The following is a 20,676-nucleotide window of genomic DNA, read 5'->3' as shown; positions in this document are numbered from 1 at the left end:
TTTTCTTATCAACCACAGTCCTATTTTACATTAAAAGTCAATTTTGGCAGCTGAATTTGCTCGTCTATTTGATGTCTGTAATTGGTCCAAGCCCACACAGTGAACTCTTTCCCCTGATAATGTCTATCACTGTTGATTTGATGCATTGAGTCTAGTTAGAAGATGTTTTAATGTAATTTTTGTTCTATAAAAAACTGTCTTCACTGTTTTAGCTGCCTTACACGTAGCAGTTATTTATCATGTTGTCAACTGAGAGTGGCCTAGAGTCACCGATGGAATCGAGTGGGGACTGCGTAAAAACTCAGTCTGAGGTAAAACTCTCCAAGAAAAACAATAAAAACATACACAGAAAGCAAATCATATTAAAGCAAAGCCTAGAGGCATTAAGTAATAATACTGACGACTGAACATCATCTCTTTATTTTCTTTACCATAAGGTAACTTAGGTAGTTGTCACATTTTATTCTGTCAAATCTTGCAATATAAACCGATGGTTTGATCCACAGTATGAGCTACATTCCATCATGGTGTAAACGGAAATATACACAAGGCATCTACTCGAAAGGATTGTATCAAAATGTTCTAAAAATATCTCTGGTTGGTGTCACAAAAGCAAACTGTATCAAAAGCATTGGCCGAGAGCAAGCAATATAATAGGCTTAAACCCTTTTACACAACAAGAAGCAGGACAACCAATCACGTCGCTTTGATTGTGGACCTATGGAGTCCCATACGGCACATGCAGTCCATTAAACTCAACACAATCAAAACACAATACGGAAAAAAATAACTTTTACAGCTGAACATCAGAGACAACCTTAGTTGGTCTATTGTGCTTCATACAGATTAGGTCTGGCCTGTCTATACAACGATCATGGGCTTCTTACTTCACAGATGTGTTCACGCTACTGTTGGCAGCAGAGGCATCAGAGCACGTGACTCTGAGGGCAGCGGAACATTTACCAGAAGATTAGCTGTAAGATGACAATATCGACATGTAGGTGCATTTTCTTCATGACATGTTTTGCTTTCCTGTGCATTACACCTCCCTGTGTGTACACACCGGATTCTCCAGAGCCTTTTCTGGGCTTTTCATTGATTTTTATGACGTTCTGATTCTATTTCTGTCCCCTGTCCCCTCAGTGTCTCCGGCTCTGGGACGCCTCTGACTTTACGTCTATGTCGCCTTGATGCAGGAGTTGTTGACTGTAAACATCATGGGCCCTAGGACTGCACAGGCAGCATGGTACAACTGTAATACTGTAGATTGCACAGAAATCTTAATTACTTAATTAATAACCTAACTGTTATACATTCCTATGTTCCATAACATTGCACATGCCTTTAATGAACACTTAGCACCATGCAACCTGAAGATGAGGGGGCTCCTGAATGCATCAAAAGTTGAAATGGGCCTTCTATTGTCTTTTTGTTGTTGTTTACAGTAAAAGTGAGAGTCAATGAGAGTGAATGAGAAAAATTAAAGTAAACTTAAATATCATGTGAACTTTTACGTCTATATGGTCTTTAATAATAGGCTGGCATTTGATGATTTGAGTTATGCTGGCACTTATACTGCATGGGCCCTTATCAGTGACACTTTTTTAAAAAAGTGCCAATAAAATGACGTCAGGAGTGTGTTCTTGGATTATTTTGGGGCCTAGCTGTTATGACTTTTCAGGACTGTGTGGATCACTTACGTGTCTGATTAAGGGGTCTGTATACAATCCCAGCTCCCGGTGTTTTCTCTGCTCGTGGACACACAGTATACACACATTTTGTGTCAACCATGCCTGTCTGATTGAGCCTGTCTCGGGTGAAGAGATCTACATGGTTTGAAGTTGTTAAAGGGTGAGATTGAGATGATGCTAGGTACAGTGGTGCATACCACCGGAGGCGGTACAGTGTACAGTGGTGTGTCTCGGTCTGGCTGTGGCGCTCACTCTACTCCTCAGCAGCGTGGGGCAGCTGTTTCTCATACAGGCTGAGGACGTGATGCACAAACTGGTACTGCTCGCTGGTCTGGATCATCCCGCCCCTGAGAAACACAGGAAGACACACACGGAGTGAGCGGTCAGTCGGCCCACCGCGTTGGACAAGACTGAGATGTCACTATCGGATCGATTGTCGTGAGACGCTGCACATAAATTCATGATCTGTTCAAGGTCAACGTTTTCACTTAGCCATTGGAATATCTCCTCATCTACAAGACAGAGTGGCGCAACATGGAGCGACCTCATGGCCACGATGACTGACTTTTTTGAGGTTGACATTTGTGGTTTTGAGCCAAATCTTTCAACTGTTAGATGGATTGCCATGACATGAATTTTTTTTACTTTAATGATCCATGCCTCCAGCATAATCATCGGGGAAACATTTGAATTACTCCATAATTCTAGTTTATAGCTAAATTGCTCGCATGCTAAACGTATATTCTATTCTTAACATCAGCAGGTTAGCATTGTCATTGTGAACATGTTAGCATGCTAACGTAAGCATGAAATTCAAGAGCAGAAGCCAGGATTCTCATTATTGTTTTTATTATAAAGTACGTATGAAGTAAGTACAAAGGATGCTAGATCTTCGGATCTGCAGTAAAATGTCTTCCAATTTCTTGTGAGACCATTTTTAGTAGTTGTCTCTTTCTTATAGTGAGGAGCAGTTCACCCACATTGAAAAATGACTTTCTTGGTATTGTAATTCAAAACAGGGAATGACATATTATAGACTCTACGGTCAACGCACGTTTTTATATTTTTGATTTTTCCTTTTAAACCAAAAAGAAAAAAATTTGGCTGTAACAGTTTAGCTCCACGCCTTCCTTTTTGTAATAGTTGTTTTCATCCTGTCACACCATCTCGTCAATCCAACTCCCCTCACCTGCCTCTGATCACCTCCTTAGTCCCTCATTCCCTTCACCTGGTCTTCACGCCCTTCTCACCTGCAGCCCATCCCCTCATTAGTCCCTCACTATTTAGCTCCCTCACTTCCACTTGTCCTCTGCCAGATTGTCTTGTGTTTTCGTGCCAAGTTCTCCAGCGTTATTAGAGTTTATTCCTGACCTGCCTGTTCTGACCTCTGATTCTCTGCCCCGCTCCTTTTTGGACTTGTTTGCTTCTTCGACTGATCTCCCGGTTTTGACCCAGCCTGTTTCCAACCAAAGACCGTATTCTTTGTTACTCCTGTCTGAGTCGTGCTATTGGGTCCACTCTAATAGCGTCGTGACAATAGCATTTCTATTTTTTTTAATTAAATGACAAAAACTATCCAAATGTAGACTGACCTTATATAAGTGTGTTGTCTACTTTTGTTACGGAACAGCTGGTTTTATGTTCTTTATTTAGATCGCCCCAAATAAAGTGACTTGCATGTGAATAGAATCTGCTACCCAGGAAGATGTTGCATAATTATCCAAATGCTCGAATATTTGTATTTTGGGGAAGCACCAGAAGATATGGTGGTGATTTGCTTTTCCCCTCCTCGCAATTTCTCCAGCATGTTTGGTTTGTTGTATTTAAGTCTGTCTTCATTTTATACATCGAGCAGGAAGTAGAAAACGTGGATTCACACATATTCTCCATTGTTTACTGGATATTTTGTCTTCTAGTTCTCTCTGCCCTTTGTAATTCCCTGGTAAACCTTTCAAATCACTGATCTAGAGCTACCCTTGTATGCCCGTACTGTTAATTGTTTTATTTATGTTTTGTTCAATAGTCACCTCATGTTTCCTAATTTCTTTTTAAAAGTACTGCCGTAACTGTAACTATACTATTTGGTTTAAATTATGTATCATATGAGTTTTCTTAACTGGTTCCACACATTTAATTGCTTCATAACTTAAAACCAGGTTGCTTTTATAACACTCTAGTGGTTAGTTAGTTTGAATCCAAACTGCAGAACAATTTTCTGCAGTCCTCTTACGGTCCATTTTTCTGTAAAACTGCGTCACCATTTGACAGCTCAAGGAAAGAATAAAATGTTCATCTCATTTTGTCAAACAGACCTTTCAACACAACAGACCGTGACATTCTGACTTGTCAAACACAAGTCATAACTTATACCACTATTATGGCTGCTTTCTGCTTTGGTGTGCCCGGTTCAGAGCAAAGCTGTTGTGTCTTACTGCGGCACTTAAATGGAAGGAAGTCATAATTAATTAGTTATAAGTTTCACATGCCTCTCCTGCAATTACAAGTTCAAATCTTGAAATAGTTTAAAACATTTAGAGCCACATTTGTGTCATAAATATTCTGGTTAACTTCTACTTCTCGACCTTGTGACCACTTTACTTTACTTTACTGTGAACACACTGGTTGATAGACCACATTTTGGTATCTGTTCTTATGAAAATTGAGCTCAGAAAAACTTACTGTTGAAACCAGATCAACTGAAACTAAGTCGACTATGGACTCTTATCCAAGAACAAAAATATTTGACGCCAAGAACTAAAGAGAGACACAGGCATGGATAAGGGCTAATAATATCTCACCTGTCCAGACGGAGCTGGCAGGTGGTCCTCAGGATGTCAACCACACCCTCGGTCCTCAGCTGCTTGCACAGGATGGAGGTGGCTATGAAGCAGCCAGTTCGACCAATCCCAGCACTGCGGAAACAAAGTTAGAGAGGTAAAGGGAAGCAGGAGAAATGGATGGTTATGTGTATTGATTAGCACTTTAATTTGACTAATGTAAAATCCTCCCAGGGGAAAATCTGACTGCCGATAAATGGAATAAGACAAATGATCTGCTCTGCCAAATGGTTTGTATTGTAAAAAAACTGCAGTAAAAAGTGTTCCTCTAATATTAACCCGGGCAATTTTCCCTATACATGTATATTATTAAAATCATTTAAATATAGTCCTTTTGACGCAGCCATGTAAACAGATTTTAAGTATTTATCTTTCCCTATACAGTATATCCACAATGCTACTTTTGTACCTGCAGTGGACAATCATAGGGCCACTGGAAGGCGGGGCTTCCTCTCGGGCTCTTTCCACTTCCTGCACCAGTTCCAGAAGAGGCGGAGCCTTGTCTGGAGTCTTCTGATCAGGCCACGAGGTGTACCAGTACTGCTGCAGACTGCGCTCCTCTTCCCCACACTGGTGCACACACACACACACACACACACACGCACGCACACACACACACACACACACACACACACACACACACACACACACACACACACGCACACACACACACACGCACACACGCACACACACAGACAGGGTATTCAGACATGAGACACACTGAGAATGATTTCTGATCTGACTGTTTCTCGCATTCATACCCAAATTGCTACCTTGGTGTTAGTTGCTCCGATAACAATGAACGCAGAGCCAGATAGCAAGTCAACAAAGAGTAAAGATTTTAAATAAGAGGTGTTATAGTCTATTTCTCCCCTTCCCATACTGTAACATAATCAATTCCCTTAGCTGCTTCTATTCCCAGAGTGTCTGATAATAATAATTTATCCAAACAACAATATAAACAACACACTTTTAACTTAGCGCAGTTATATAATGATCCCTTATGATGCTTAGTAGGCTGCATTTACTGAATTATTATGTTGGGCTTGATGCCAATGCCACCATGACCCCAAATTCAATATAAATTGCTGTTGCATTTTTAGCCACATTGGTAGTGTGGCTCTAAGAACGACAATGTTGTTCTGTAGATCCACTCTGGTCTGCATCTCTCTCTAATTATTTGATGAATTGCCCTGATATTCATGGTCGATAGACGATAAAAAGGACTTTGGTTATTCTCTGACCTTATTTCCTCTGGTGTTTGAATTGTAGTTTTAAGTGAAAGGTTTTGAACTACTTTTGGATGAAGCGTAGTACACATTCATGTTCCCCTCAGGATGAATCCCTGAACCTTTCTTTCATACTGTCATTTGGTCAAAACTTTAATTTGCCCAAAAGATGGTTAGCCAGGCGACAACCCCGGGGTCTGAAAAGTAAAGCTATTGCAAAAGTGTCTTGAACCTGCAGACTTCAGGGGGCAACTGCTCTGGCTGCAAAAAGTCTGAAGTTTATGAAACAACTATCCTATTTCTCACTTGATTTATTACCTCAATAAATATTATGCTCTCATTTTCTAGTTTCCTGCAAAAATACTTGTTTTCAGCAATGTTGTGCACTGTATTTGCTCTTTTTCTCCAATCTTTCTGTGTGTTACCTTTAAAGTAAACACCCTCAGACTGTAGTCGTCTTCCTGTGTTACTGTGACCACAGTGATCTCGATGCCCTCGTGGGTCACAGTGTCCTCAGGCCAGTACTCTGCACATTTCTGCAAGACACATTGGACACTCAAGTGGATATTTTTACCCATCCGATTATCAACTTATCTGTCCATTTATCAATTAATGCATCCATCATCATCAAACGAGCTTGACCTCGTTTTTCTCCTCCAGGTTGGTGATCATCACTATGATTGGGCATCTCTCCTGCCACACCATCCTCCAGAAGTCCCCCACTGTGTTCACGGTGGGACCCTGGGTGGCAATGTAGGCACACTGCTCATCCCCATAACCCTGCACACACACACATACATACACACACAGGCGCCCAGTCTTGTCATATGTCATATACATATAATATAATCAGTTCCTACCAGTCGTCAGTATGAGACATTGAGAAGACAAGGTTTTATCCATGGAGCATGAATAAAGTGGCTACATCACAAAGCTGAGCTGGGGAAGGAGCTTACAAACACACACATTTTCACTTACTTTGAGATAATTAGCATTGATGTAAGTAGCGAGAAAATCGTCTTCGTCCTGTGACTTCAGGATCACTCTGCTGTGTGTGTCTGGAGGAGGACAGTGTGTGGTTACCATGAAGAAAGAGAGACAGATGGGTTGCAATTCAGAAAGATGACTCAGTGTGAATATCAATATCCGGTGCACAGGGACAGACCTTTTACAAACAATCTGAGCTAAATAGTTGATGAGCATGAGAAATTATTGAAGAGAAGGAGCACAACAAAAGCAGTTTTTCCCAATATTTACTACCGCATGATCTCTTTAAGTGACAGCTCTGACTCGTGTTGCAGCGGGACTCACTGGGTAAGATGGTTTTGTAGCGGTTCTTTCTCACCAGCCCCGGGTAGTTGTACTCCTTAGGGTCCACAAAGTTCATGGGAGTTTCCTGCCGATGGACACAGAACAATGGGCGCAATCAAAATCCGTCCTTGCAGAAATAGAGGGGAAGTCCTAACCATGCCTTCTACTGCAGGACAATTAAACCCAATATTAAGTCATCCGCTACCCGTCAGACGAAACTGCTTCTGTCTAACTGTGTGTGATGTGATTCTACAAACTACTGGTGTGTGGGTCTTGAACGTGCATCTTCCTGCTAAGCAGACACTAGGATCCTCTGTGGGTTTTCAGATGCAAATAAGTCTGTATCTATCCTTCCTTCGCCCACTAACACACAGTGGAAAAGCTTACGGGGGTGTGCAGAGCTCCGCTGTGTGTGTGTGTGCATTAGCTGCTGTGTCTACGTTTGTGGGTCAGTGTACTTCCTTTCCAGTGAGTCTCTGTTCATCCCTGTTAATCTAAAGCGTGAAGGTGGGTGAGCTGCTGTGACTGCGCTCACATAAAACTCAGCCTGCAGGCTTTCGTCATCGACGGCCCGAGTGTGTAGCATGTCAGGGGTCAGGCTGTTGGCCCCCTGTCGGAGGTACTCCTTGGCCGTCTGGTCTCTGGGGGAGAGCTGGCCTCCGTAGCCATAGGGCTCGGTGCAGCCCGGTGTACACATGTCCAAGGTCAGGGAAACGTTGGAGCCCCTCCTGTGTGATGCATATTGAATCATACAAATGCATTTATCAGTAAAGTTGTGTCCTGTTGTAAACATTCTCCTATACAGCATTTGTCTTGCTGCAGATAAAAACGCAAACAAATACACTACCGTTCAAAAGTTTGGGATCACCCAGACAATTTTGTGTCTTCCATGAAAAATCACACTTTTATTTATCAAATGAATAGAAAATATAGTCAAGACATTGACAAGGTTAGAAATAATGATTAATATTTGAAGTATTAATTTTGTTCTACAAACTTCAAGCTCAAAGGAAGGCCAGTTGTATAGCTTATATCACCAGCATAACTGTTTTCAGCTGTGCTAACATAATTGCACAAGGGTTTTCTAATCAGACATTAGTCTTCTCAGGCGATTAGCAAACACAATGTACCATTAGAACACTGGAGTGATCGTTGCTGTAAAAGGGCCTCTATACACCTCTGGAGATATTTCATTAGAAACCAGACGTTTCCACCTAGAATAGTCATTTACCACATTAACAATGTAGAGAGTGTATTTCTGATTAATTTAATGTTATCTTTATTGAAAAAATAGTGCTTTTCTTTGAAAAATAAAGTCATTTCTAAGTGATCCCAAACTTTTGAACGGTAGTGTAAGTCACAATGAAACGTTTCTGTCTGTCTCTCGGCCCTCTGCCGCCCAGCCTGACCTCTCCTGAAGCCCCACTGATGTGACGGAGAGGGTGGCGGCGTCTCCCTCCGCCCTGATGTCGGTGCCGATCTCAAAGACCGGCGTCTGGGGCCCAGGGTCCATGTCCAGCAGGTCCTCCTGAGCGTCTGTCCACTCTGACAGGGTGAAGGAGGGCTGGCGGCTCACCGACTGGCGGCGATCGCCAATGTCCCGCGACGCAGTTCCTGACGACCACGAGCCGGTGCCGTAACGCCACTTACACGCCATGTGGACAACCTGGAAACAGGTTGATGGGAACAAAGCAGGGAACGGGTATCCATTTATCAGCCAACAAGCACATCAATCAAAGCAAGAAACGAGCCAATCTAAATAATCCAGTCAATCTAGTTTCCTGCAAAGTCGTCACAGGTCTTTATAGAACAGCTTTTAAGTAATGTCGTCCTTTTATGAAATTCTTTGCTTCCCCTAATTTAGTTTGTCTGCTGTTTTATATTATATATGTTTATATGTATATCATTTTATATTTGTATATGTATATAATGTATATGTATATTTGTATAGTTATATAATGTATTTCTAATCAAGGAATAGTAAGAGATGTCCACATCGAAGCTGAGATACAAAGGAGGATGTCAAAGGCTAGCATGTGCTTTGGTCGCCTTCGCGAAAGACTCTGGAACAACCACCATGTGTCCACAAGAGTAAAAGGAAAAATATACCGAGCGATCGTACTTTCCTCTCTGCTGTACGGGGCTGAGACATGGACAGTGTACAGGAGTCAAGTGAAGAAGCTACACGCTTTTATGATGAGACACCTGCGGTCGATCATGAAAATCAAACGGCAGGACAGGGTGACTAACATGGAGATTCTCAAACGAGCAGGACTCCCTTCTACGGAAGACCTCCTTATCAGAAAAACTCTCCGCTGGACAGGACACCTTCTGAGAATGCCAACCGACCGCCTGCCCAGGCAGATTCTCTACTCGCAGCTACCGTCTGGAGAGAGACGCCAAGGACACGATCAAGAGAAATATGAAGAAAAGGGAAATTGAAACCAACTCGTGGACATCTCTTGCCCGACAGAGAGATGCATGGAGAGTGGCTGTATAGTCCGACACACTGAAAGCAGTCTTTGTCGCTCTGCGCCCGACAGCCATATGATGATATAATGTATTTCTAATAAAGGAATATCGAATCCATCTAATCTAATCTATTTAACATTCTATTGGATTCGCCTTGATTCTCTGTCGAGCACTTTGTAAACTGTTTTTAAAGGTGCTATATAAATAAAGTTATTTTTATAAAGTTATTATTATGGTAAATTAAAATAATTTGACATCCACTATATTTCACACATTCTCATATACATAGCTGGATTGCAGAAGGTTAATGGTTTCTCCAGTGTTTTACCATGATGACACCGATGGCCACACCAATGCCTGCAGTTCCATGGACAATCCAGTTGTGCTGTTTGGTGTTCACGACTTCCCTCATCAACACCATGGACTGAGCCGTGCAGAGAGAAAAGAGAAGAAGAGGGGGAGAGGCGGTGAGACACAGCCGACACTGGACTCTGCATATCTTCAGCGTTTCTTTTTTCGCACTCTCCATCCAAAACAAACGGCTCTATTGATGAGTTCCAGGACGGACACTTACGTCCATTCCAAATATCGGGTGGCAGGGCAAGATGAAGCCAAGGTAGAAGTCAATGACCTGCAGGGCTTTGTAGATGGAAGAGAGAGGTCCATTTCCTTCCAACACAAAAAACACCCAGTACCCCTGAGAGGAGAGAGGGAAGGCAGAATGTCACTGTGAACTCACCTGTCATTCATGCAGTAAGCAGGCAGCGCTGTGGCTTCTCGCAGGCAGTGGCGGCTGGTGAATTTTTTTTTTGGGGGGGCGCAGTTGGGCGGCGCAGTTTAAATAGCACTCCACAATGAGAAGATAAGAGGTTTTGAGTAGAATATTGTAACAAAGCTTTATTTCAAGAACACAGTGCTCAACACTGTCCACAACAACGAAACAAACGAAACATTGGATTCAGAAAGAGATGCATCACATTGTACATTGGCCCCACTACTTGTAAAGAAATTTAGCCCGCCTCTCTTTCAAGTTGGCAAACAAAAAAATATGCCCGTGCCAAACCATATACACTACTTTTAAAGTCCAACAGCATTGCTATCATTGCCAAATGTATTGTAATATCTACAAAGTAACAACATATGTTTAGTTTGCCAGCATTAAAAGCAGTTTTCCCTCAAGTTATTTCACCTAGGTCCTAAAATGGCCTTGTGTAATTAGATACAGTATATTATCATAAATAAAATGTGTGTATGTGCTGATCTGGAGTCAGTTTGGTAGGATTTGGGTATGAATAAATTATTTCATTTAAAATATGGATTTTTATTTAAAGATATTCATGTAATTTGCATGCAAAATAGGTCTACCCGAACCAAGGACAACAAATTCAACCCGCGCAACACTTCAAAAGTGGCCCGATTCCGCAGGAAAACCGCGGACCTGGCAACACTGCTCTATGGGCTGAGGGAACATACGGGTCTCTGATCTGCCGAATAATCCAATCGCGTGCGCACATTTGTGCGCACCAAGATTCCCGGTTTCATCCGCCAATGTGAAGCCGGTCATTGCCAAAACGACTGAAATGTTTTCTCGTTGCCGTACACACACGTTAGACCAGCGCCTCGAAAAAGGGGAGGGGCTTCTCTCCGTGATAATGGCGATATATTATATTTTTTCACATTAACTTAAGTGGTTGTTGACAGGGGCTTACGGTCTCCCACACACATTTAGCGCGTTAACACGGTATATTTACTATTTAAATGATTTGGCATATAATGTTTTTTGACAGGATTTTTTTTTTCTTCTTCTTCTTTTTTTTTCATCTCCAAATTTTAAGAGGGGCGGCGCACTAGCGCCCCCTATGGACGAGCCGCCACTGCTCGCAGGTGAAAAGGAACCGAGAAGAAAAGAAGATGGCCCGATCACGCAGGCATAAAGAATATGTAAATAGATCACATGCAGAACTGGTGTCATAATCATGGCTGCGTTTACAAAGCCCATATTTATTCATTTATTTTTTACACATGGTAATAGGGACGTACAATTCTAGCCCTACCATTTTTGTTTGGGCGATAATAAGAAAATGTGCGTGAATAACTAAGGGTCAAGAGAGAACACCTTGTGCTCAAGTGCCTTTTGCATTGCAAATGTTGCAGTTCAACTTCCTTGGATGTGACTGTTCTATGCTGAACACCAGCGTTGGTGCAGGAAGGTCATCTTAATGTTCTAGAATCGACACTTGAGTAACAATCAGACAATAAATACCAGCTTAAAGTTAACAACCTTTAATACATTGTTCTGGTTCCAACTGACGCCCATTCACATACCGTGACTTGGGAGACGGCAAACAGTGCAGCCCAGCAGTGGATCTCAATCACCAGCGCGTACACCTTGTGCATGAACACCTCCTCTGCCTGAGGACTTGGGCCCCCTGCTGGTTCATCTTTGAACTTTGGGAGCCTGTCTCTTTTAGAGGCTGCGTTGCCTATCTGATCAGTCTTTGTGGGCTCATCGAGCCAGACGGGGTCCTCCTCAGGCTTCAGGAAGATGGAGTCCTCAGTGTGGGAACGGGTGGAGCTGCTCAGCCGGCGGGTCATGATACCCCTGTTAAATTAACATAGTTTTCTATGTTACATTATTTTCTAATGCGCTGCTGAATACATCTTGAAAAAATGTTTTACTGAAGATTAAGAGTGTGTGATCTCCAAGATATAGTTAAAAAAAAAGCTCAAATCAAATGAATACCTTCCCCCTTTTGTGGAGTGTGTGTGTAACATTGTGTGCATGTGGGAAGGTATATATGGATATGCTGTGCGGGTAGATGATATGTATATGTAGATACATATGTATATTTATTTGTCGGTGTAGATGTTTATACTCACATACATTTATTGATACTAAGATTACTGCTTTGATTATTACTATTTATTTTTATTGTATTATGTTCATTAAATCTCAAGGACTGATCTGTTAAGTCAAAAATGCAAAAATAAAAAGTTACAAAATTAATAAATAATCAAATATATACAGTGTGTGCTTTAGTTGTTGGTTTAAAGGTTCTAAATTTAATATCCGGTGGTTGCAGAGTAGCTTCAGCCCTCCGGTTCCCTTCCAGGTAAACAGTTTCAGCTCTGGCTGCACTGTTGTCTTTGTTTGCACCATTTGTGCTGAAGGCCTCGCTCGCCGCCAGTGTAGCCATGTTGAATGCTGTGAGGCAATCCACCAATCATGCATCTGCTCTGAATTTTTAAACGAGCACCTTTAACCCCTTATAAACACAGAGAGTCCAGTGCGGGTAAAGACATAACTCCCTTTCATTTATCTTTCATAATCACACATATAAGCAACTTTTTGTCTTCCTTGCTTTACTACTAAACATTTGTTGCCTGTGTTTGTCATGAGTGTGTATATGACGGAGAGAGTTGCGTTTTTTCCACTCGCTTATTTAGATGTATGGCTAAGCGACTTGGAGTGGCTCTCATCTCCGGATCCTCTTGTCTCTCTCAGATTGCACTCTATTGGGTGAATGTGTGTGTGTGTGTGTGTGTGTTTTAGAGTGAGTCTCTATTGTGGAGAGATGAGTCAGGGGTAGCATGTTTACAGCCCTGTCCGTCGCCTTGGCAACAGAGTGGCTCTCATCCCTCTCATTCGTCCTGAGCATTATTATCTACTGACGACACACACACACACATGCACACACACACACACACATGCACACATGCACACTCACGCACACACACACACGCATGTATTCTTCTCCGCTCTGCACTTTTGTCCTTCAACCATTAATAAAGGTGTTTGGTACATTTGGCTGATTACCAGCGCGTGGTGTGTGTGGATGTGTGAATGCGGGGGCCTGTGAGAGTGGTGGTGTAGTGTTCGTAGAGAAATCACTTTTATCTGAATGTGTTGCTGATGGATAAATGTGTGAGCAGTGAGTTTCGAAGTGTTTTTTCTTTTCTTTTATCAATGACTAACAACTACAATGCAGACAAAAAAGACTTTCTACTTGGTTTCCTGGGATATCAAAAAAACTGAGCAGCCTGTCACATGACTCACCTATGATAGATGGCAGGGAACTGGTGGGAGTCAGATCACGTGATCAAGATAAATCCTGTATCCCGTGGCAACCAGCAGTTGTCAGCCATTGTGTGTAGAGTCAAATCTGAAGGACAGAAGACAATAGCCAAACACACAACATCACACGTCTTTAAACTTGACAATAAAGGAAGGAGAAGTATGAAACATCTCATTCCAACACATCCGCTGGAGACACCTTGTGGCCCAAACTCAACCGGTCATGCTAAGACAAGGTTGGGAATCTTGTTTCATCAAAAGATGGATCTGAGGAGCACCCTTGTCAGCTCCCAGCTGTGGTTGCACAAGCGGAGGATGGCGATTTAAGGTGACACAGTGAACTTTCAATATTTCTCCCCCTCTCCTTCTTCCTTTGCCTCTCTCTCTACGAGGTCGGGATGATTTGAGCCCGTCTGAGCAGACATCGTCAGAAATACAGTCACATCAGTATGCATGAAGTCAAGCCCTCTCTGCTCTCCTCTTCCTTCTCTCCTCTCCCCTCCTCTCCTTCTGTGCCGCTGGACCCTGTTGAATGAGTGAGGTGAGCTCAGCGGAATATGAGACCATACCAGTAGTGGGAGTGTGTGTGTGTGTGTGTGTGTGTGTGTGTGTGTGTGTGTGTTTTAGAGAGGGACAGTGCAGGTGTTGACCAGAGGGGAGCTGCTTTGAGTCCTTTACTATCTTTCTTTGCTTGCTGCAAAGGTGGTTTTGAAGTGATGACGCCAGTTAGCCCGGCCTGTAGTCATAGCAACGTGCATACATACAATGCACACAAACACACACACACACACACACACACACACCACTGACATGGCATTAGAAATAAAATATAGAATATTAGATAAATGATTACTATTGCTGTCATTATTGTTGTTAATATCAATGATGAGATAATAATAATAATAACATATTATTAAAAAGTTAAATATTAAAAGTAACTATATCAATATTCATATTATGTAGTGATTTGTGTATCTATTTATTTGTGTATTTTATTTAGTTTTACAAATGTAGCAATGTATTTATTTGGTCAAACTAGATATTAGGTTTAAAATACATTCCCAAAACTTGAATACTGTTTTTGACCAATAGAAGTAAGAGAGTGAACAACCAGCGATGTCCACTTCCAGAATAACTGACCTCGTGAGGACTGCAGTACTCTGTGTACACTCTAGGGGCGTATTCACACATAATCTTGAAAATGCCTTTCATGGGGACTTCCTAGAAAACTACATGGGCCGTGCCTCGACATTGTTCCTCAGCTTGTGGGAGGGGTCTGCCGGTGGAGACCTCATTGTTGGTCCCCACGGTGCCGCGAGTCCCCATGGGTCTGTGTGCACTCAGGTAAAAGTCCCCACCGGGATAGAAGTACAAGAAACACATACACACACGCGCACACACACACACACACACACACACACACACACACACACACACACACACACACACACACACACACACACACACACACACACACACACACACACACACACACAGATTGCGATGTATAACAGGAGCAGAGAAAGTTCAGCTTGCTATATATGCATGAGTAGTGAGTTGATGATGGGATGAATGGGAGGAAGAGCAGCTCTTTTTGTGTGTGTGAAGGTTGTCTGAGGCAATGACGCAGTGAGGTTGGCGTTTTGGTAACTGTGGCAACCAACATACACTGAAACTCACACACACACACACACACACACACACACACACACATTGCTAGGCACACTGCATGAAAAATGAAAAGCACAAACATACGTCTGCACTGGGAGAGCAGTGACAATATTCACGTTTGTCTAAAAAAATAAATCTCTTTGCTTTGATTCTTTGAGGTAAATATTTTTGTTTTGTCTTTTGCTTTGGCTGCCGGGTGATTGCTTGGTGAAATATTTGGTACATTTAACCAGGGCTGAAGCTTTGATTTTACAAATACTGATTCACATCTTTTGACAAGACACCGGAAATATAGTCTTGAAATGTTTTTTTTTCAACGGTTAATCATTGTATTATATATCTCAACATGCTGGGTCAAAGGTCTTCTCACGGCCAGGAATTCTAGGTACGTAAAGCATAAATAAATTCTTATCGACAGAGGCTGCAGAATTTATATGTTGAAAATACTAAAAACAGAATATAAAATCTCCCAACTACATGACATACTACTGAGGACATGACCTCAGTGGTAAACACGTCTCTGCTTTCAACCCTTCAAAACCACCTTTTTTTTTCCATTGTTGTTTTTAATGTCACACTGTAAGTGTCAGTTTCATGTATTCTGTATCATCATGTTCCATTTATGTTTACTATCCATCATAGGGAAATATTCTAGATGTCTTGTAATCTGTGTACGCCTTTCTCTCAAATTGAGCCTCATTTGACACATTTAATATCGTTGGAAACCACTTTTCACAATACATTTTTGGGATCCCCTCTCTAGACGGTGATTGTTATAAATACCCTTATATGATAACAAACTGGCTGTTTTAATCATGACAGTAATACAGTATTCTGGGGAAAAATGTATTGTGAAAAGTGGATTCATGACAAACATGTCATGAAGCCTGACAGCTGATTCAACCCCATTCCTCGCTGACGGTCGACTGTCATTGGGTCCTGACAAACACCACCCCCTCAGTCTTCAAATAGAGGATGTGTTTAGTATTTCCATTGATCTGCGTCCATTCAAAGCACCCAACGTCCTGCTGAGTCTGAACGGAGCCATACAATAAGCCCCAGCAGCACCACAGGACCAGGAAGTGCTGTCTGCTGATGGCTGTGTAAAGGAACAAGCGTAATTAACCTGCTTTATTTCTGGTTTTCTTTGGGTGACAGCTCGCTCCTGTTTTTAAAGGACATTCCCGAGGCTCCAAGCGTGTCCGTCTGAAAATATAACCGTGTTCAAATCTGCTTTCTGCTTCGTCCCCTCGCCATAACAGCAACGCTCTCAGGTAGAGCGGCATTTCCTGTTTCCAGGTGAATCAAAAGCGGGTCGAGGTTGAAGTATCGAGCGTGTTGTCCAAGCGCTGAATGTGGCAGGGGGACGAGGCAAGAGGAAGCTCTTACTGGAAGTGATGACGGGAGGGTAACTTGAGATAAAGTCACGAGGGCCGAGACCTGCCTTGTCAACCTTTCTCTGTCATACACCTTCACGCACATAACATCCTGGTATCAATGCACACGCACGCTCACAATGACCTTAGCATTAAATACCCAGCGAGCCTGCAGCTTCCTCACGTACATCACAGGGACAGATAATTAATCAGCTCTAGTGTTTACATACACTCCTACAATCTCTCGCAGCAGCTCCAGGGGCATTTCAAAGACACATTTTATATGAACACGTAGAAACTTACAATTCAGTCGAAGCTACACTGTATGAATAATTTAAATGTGCTGCATAGGGAATTGATTCACAGGCTGCCCGGAGACACATTTGGATTGCCGATGACAAAGGACTGCGTTCCGTGATTGCACTGCATCAAAACACCAGTGCAGGAATGGCATTGTCTGGCAGTCATTCATGATAACACAGAACACCATTCATCTCACGTACATGCTACGGAGAGCGAGAGCAACCACACAGCGCAGAGCTGGATGGATTAGCAATGAATCACCCGGGGAGGTGGACTGTTGCATGTCGCTCTGGTGACTCCCACATTGTCACAGAGACGTGATACAACACCGTGGAAATCAAGCTGCGATATAATAAGAGATGAGAGAGGAGACACTGAGTGAGAGCAGCGCCGACGAACCAACCTGTTGGCAAATAACCAGTTTTGATCATCAGAAAAAATGAATGCAGAGGCTACATCACACATCCCTACCTTTCCACAGCCGGGAAAGCGCAGCAGCTTTATAAACAGTGGGGGCTTTGCTGAGGAATTGGTATTCACCTCATGTCGCACAGCCACGGAGGGGGAAAGAGGGAGAGAGCGAGGGAGTAGAGGAGAGCTGGAACTGTCACTCACCCAGAGCCTTAAGTCTGGTTCGGATAAGTCCTCTTACCTGGCTGAGCCCGTCTTCACATCACCATCTGCTGCTCTGCTCCCGTTGAGCCAAAAACCAGCAGCCAAACACCGAGAACCACGGCAATCCCTTCACTGCTCCTCTGTCTGGGAGGAGAGGGAGCGTGCTTTCATGTAAGAAGGAGACAGGCTGGAAGTGAGAGGCAGAGGACGTGTGTGAGGGTATAGGTGGGAGGCAGAATCTGAGAATGTGTGTTTGTGTGAGAAATAGAGGACTACAAAGTCTGGAGGGGTTTTCTTTTGTTTGTATCCTGGAGGAGAGAGAGATCCACAGGCGGCAGCTTCGTCTAGGTATATGCAGCAAGAGGCTGTACGGTAGCCTTGGCAACAGAGCCAGAATGAGGGAGAGCGAGCGAGGGAGCTGGAGGGAGAGAGAGAGAGACTCTGTGTGTGTGTATGTGTGTATTAACATTACTGGGTCTCGCCTCCAGAGGATCACTCCCACATAGTATACCTTACAGGATGAAGCTGGTGATATTCAATATTTTTATTTAAAAAAAACACCATTTCCAACAACAAATTCATCCGACAAACAAGTTTTCTTGCGTCACCAATGAGGTAAACATTGCAGCTGACATCTTATTACCAGTAGTTTATTTCAAGTCAATCCCACATGCTGTTCTGCTGTCGTAAATACTCATTCATCCGCAGCTGAAAATAGTCCTAAGCAAATGTACTACTCCTGTTTGAGAGATATTTCCATAAACTAGCTGTTCTAGGGAATTATTTAGCCTTATTACTAAATAAAACAATATATTTTTATTTTCAGTAGGTTTTGGGCTGAGAGACAGATGAGAAGTTGGAAATGAATAAGAGATGGACAAAGGTGTCTTTCCAGAGTATTTGCGGACAAAAATCTAAGTCTTTCTGTCTGTGTCCTCCTAAGTGACAAACACACATTGTGTGTGTGTGTGTGTGTGTGTGTGTGAGTGCGTAGGGGTGTTGGAGTCAGATCAGAACACATCAATGAGCAGTGAACTCTGTCACCTCCTCTGCTTCCAAGTTATAGGCTCTACAACCCTCTCACCCTGTTTCTTTCTCCTTGTCTCTCCTCCCACTCATCTTCATCCTGGTCCTCGTTCTTTTAAAGGTCTCCATTGTTTTTGTCGTCCACAATATTCTCGCTGCTATTACTTATCCCTCGCTCTCTATTCCCCCCCCCAAAAGCCCTCCACCTCTATTGCACCTCCTGTCATTTCTTCTTCTCTCTCTCTCTCTCTCTCTCTCCCTCTCTCCCTCCTTCCTGTCTTGCCATATGTTAGTCTTTCCCTGTCAGCTCTCTGAACTGAGCAGCATAAAACAGTCAATACTCATCTGGTGAACACAAATACTTGGAAACACACAACGTCTTTTTATTTTATTAATTTAAATGTGTTTTATTGAAATGACCATATATAGCACAATAATGGTATTCACATGAGGCTCTACTTCGTTACACAACATGTGCACTGTACTGTGTATCAGTGCACGAAGGTATACATAGTATAATATAATTAAAGACACATAAATCTTTGCTGACATGATTACATAATTAATTGAATGGCTACAGTGGTGCAGAAACAGGCAGCACGTTCAACAAACCCTTCATCTGGAGTCTTTCTGGTCCCCGTGAGTCTTTATTTTGTCTCCACCAACTCCTGAGGCAACGCTCACACACTTTGTCAGCTTTCTGATGGGCAGGTAGAGGGGACAGCAGGATTTTACAGCTTTTTTAGGGACCTTCTTCTACTGTAATGTGGTGTTTGAATCTGAAAGTGTCATAGTGAGAATCAACAGACGTCTAGCTACTTCCTGGAAATCACCAACCCTGTACGTTGTCAAAACAAGAAAGATAATGATTACATTATTTGGATGATGGAGCAGCAGCATTCCACTAGTAACAAATAGAGGCATCTAGTGGTCCTAATGGTGTACTGCTGGGATCTTTATGAATGAATCGTAGCCAGCTGAGTCTGTCTCATAACTGCCGCTGGAAAGTCTATAGCCAAGTGATATTTAGTCTTGAGAGTTTGTACCACGCTATTTGAGCTCAACGCTTTCCTGTCACTCAACCCGTGTCACTCTGTAATGTCTCATCACATCACAGCCATAGTCACTGGAATGCTAAAGGAAATATGAGGTGTATTCAGCTTAAACACAAATCATCACAAGGCATACAAATGAAAGAGAACAAGTATATTCTTTATCACTGATACATGTATGGTAACATTATACAGTAAGGTACACAATTACCTGCCTAAAAATACAATTATTAGGAACCAATTAAAGCAGAACTCTACTGGTTTTGCACATCAAGATTTACTGATGTAATGATGGGAAGCACTACTCAACCTGGGGAACAGCTGTGTGGGCCAGTTGGATAGGAGGGAAAACATCTATGACTATAATCCCTGAACTGTATCCAAGTTTGAGACACGGCATGCATTCTTATTTTCTTTCATCTTTTCCCGTCCATTTTTGACATTTTGGAGGGTGTGTTTGCATTTATTGCATCATATCTTCTGTTGTGTGGTGGAAAAATGGAAAATCTCAGTAAACATATCCTGTAGGTTTAAAATAATCTGTGTTTCTACGAGGCACAGATGATCTAACAGAGGCTAATTTAAATTTGGGGAATATAAAATCCAGCACATATGGAGGGAATCTTGATCTGTGCTGCTTTGGTAAATTTGAGGAGGACTCATATAATGAACAGCTGGCAGGTACCTACTGAATGCCTAATGAGCCCAGTAGTAGCTGCTGGCCAACTAGGATGACTTTAGGAGGACACAAAACAGTACCTAGACATATGCTCTTCAGTAACTCATCAGGTCGTCTTACTGTATGTTTAATTTGTTCATATTGAGAGAGGTATTTCAATTTAAAGAGCCTGACATTTTGTGATGGCCCCTGACGTCTGATACTGACGGAGGGCAACCGGGAGAGGTCAGAGGTGACGCAATAACGCTGCACGACGCTACGCAAACTGATTTTTCTAAGCTACATTATACACAAAATATACCTTATTTTAACCCAGACCACAATCGTTTTACTAAGTTA

At 42.5% G+C, this 20,676-nt stretch overlaps 1 protein-coding gene across 1 annotated transcript; it reads right to left on the bottom strand.

Moving 5' to 3' along the window:
- Positions 1-404: 404 nt before the first annotated feature.
- ptpn5 (protein tyrosine phosphatase non-receptor type 5) lies at positions 405-13,675 on the bottom strand. The gene is made up of 13 exons (XM_056416677.1): positions 13,598-13,675; positions 11,866-12,142; positions 10,115-10,237; positions 9,869-9,964; positions 8,478-8,734; positions 7,604-7,796; positions 7,069-7,153; positions 6,736-6,815; positions 6,400-6,537; positions 6,183-6,293; positions 4,938-5,098; positions 4,490-4,603; positions 405-2,038 (listed from the first exon to the last, which is right to left on the bottom strand). The coding sequence occupies exons 2-13, from the start codon at positions 12,133-12,135 to the stop codon at positions 1,945-1,947; spliced, it is 1,722 nt and encodes a 573-aa protein (XP_056272652.1). The 5' UTR covers positions 12,136-12,142; positions 13,598-13,675; the 3' UTR covers positions 405-1,944.
- Positions 13,676-20,676: the final 7,001 nt, after the last annotated feature.

The sequence above is a fragment of the Pseudoliparis swirei genome, chromosome 6 (genome assembly GCF_029220125.1).
Source record: "Pseudoliparis swirei isolate HS2019 ecotype Mariana Trench chromosome 6, NWPU_hadal_v1, whole genome shotgun sequence".
Lineage (NCBI taxonomy): Eukaryota > Metazoa > Chordata > Actinopteri > Perciformes > Liparidae > Pseudoliparis > Pseudoliparis swirei.
Note: the sequence above shows the minus strand (reverse complement) of the source record. Positions and strands in the feature narration are given on the sequence as shown.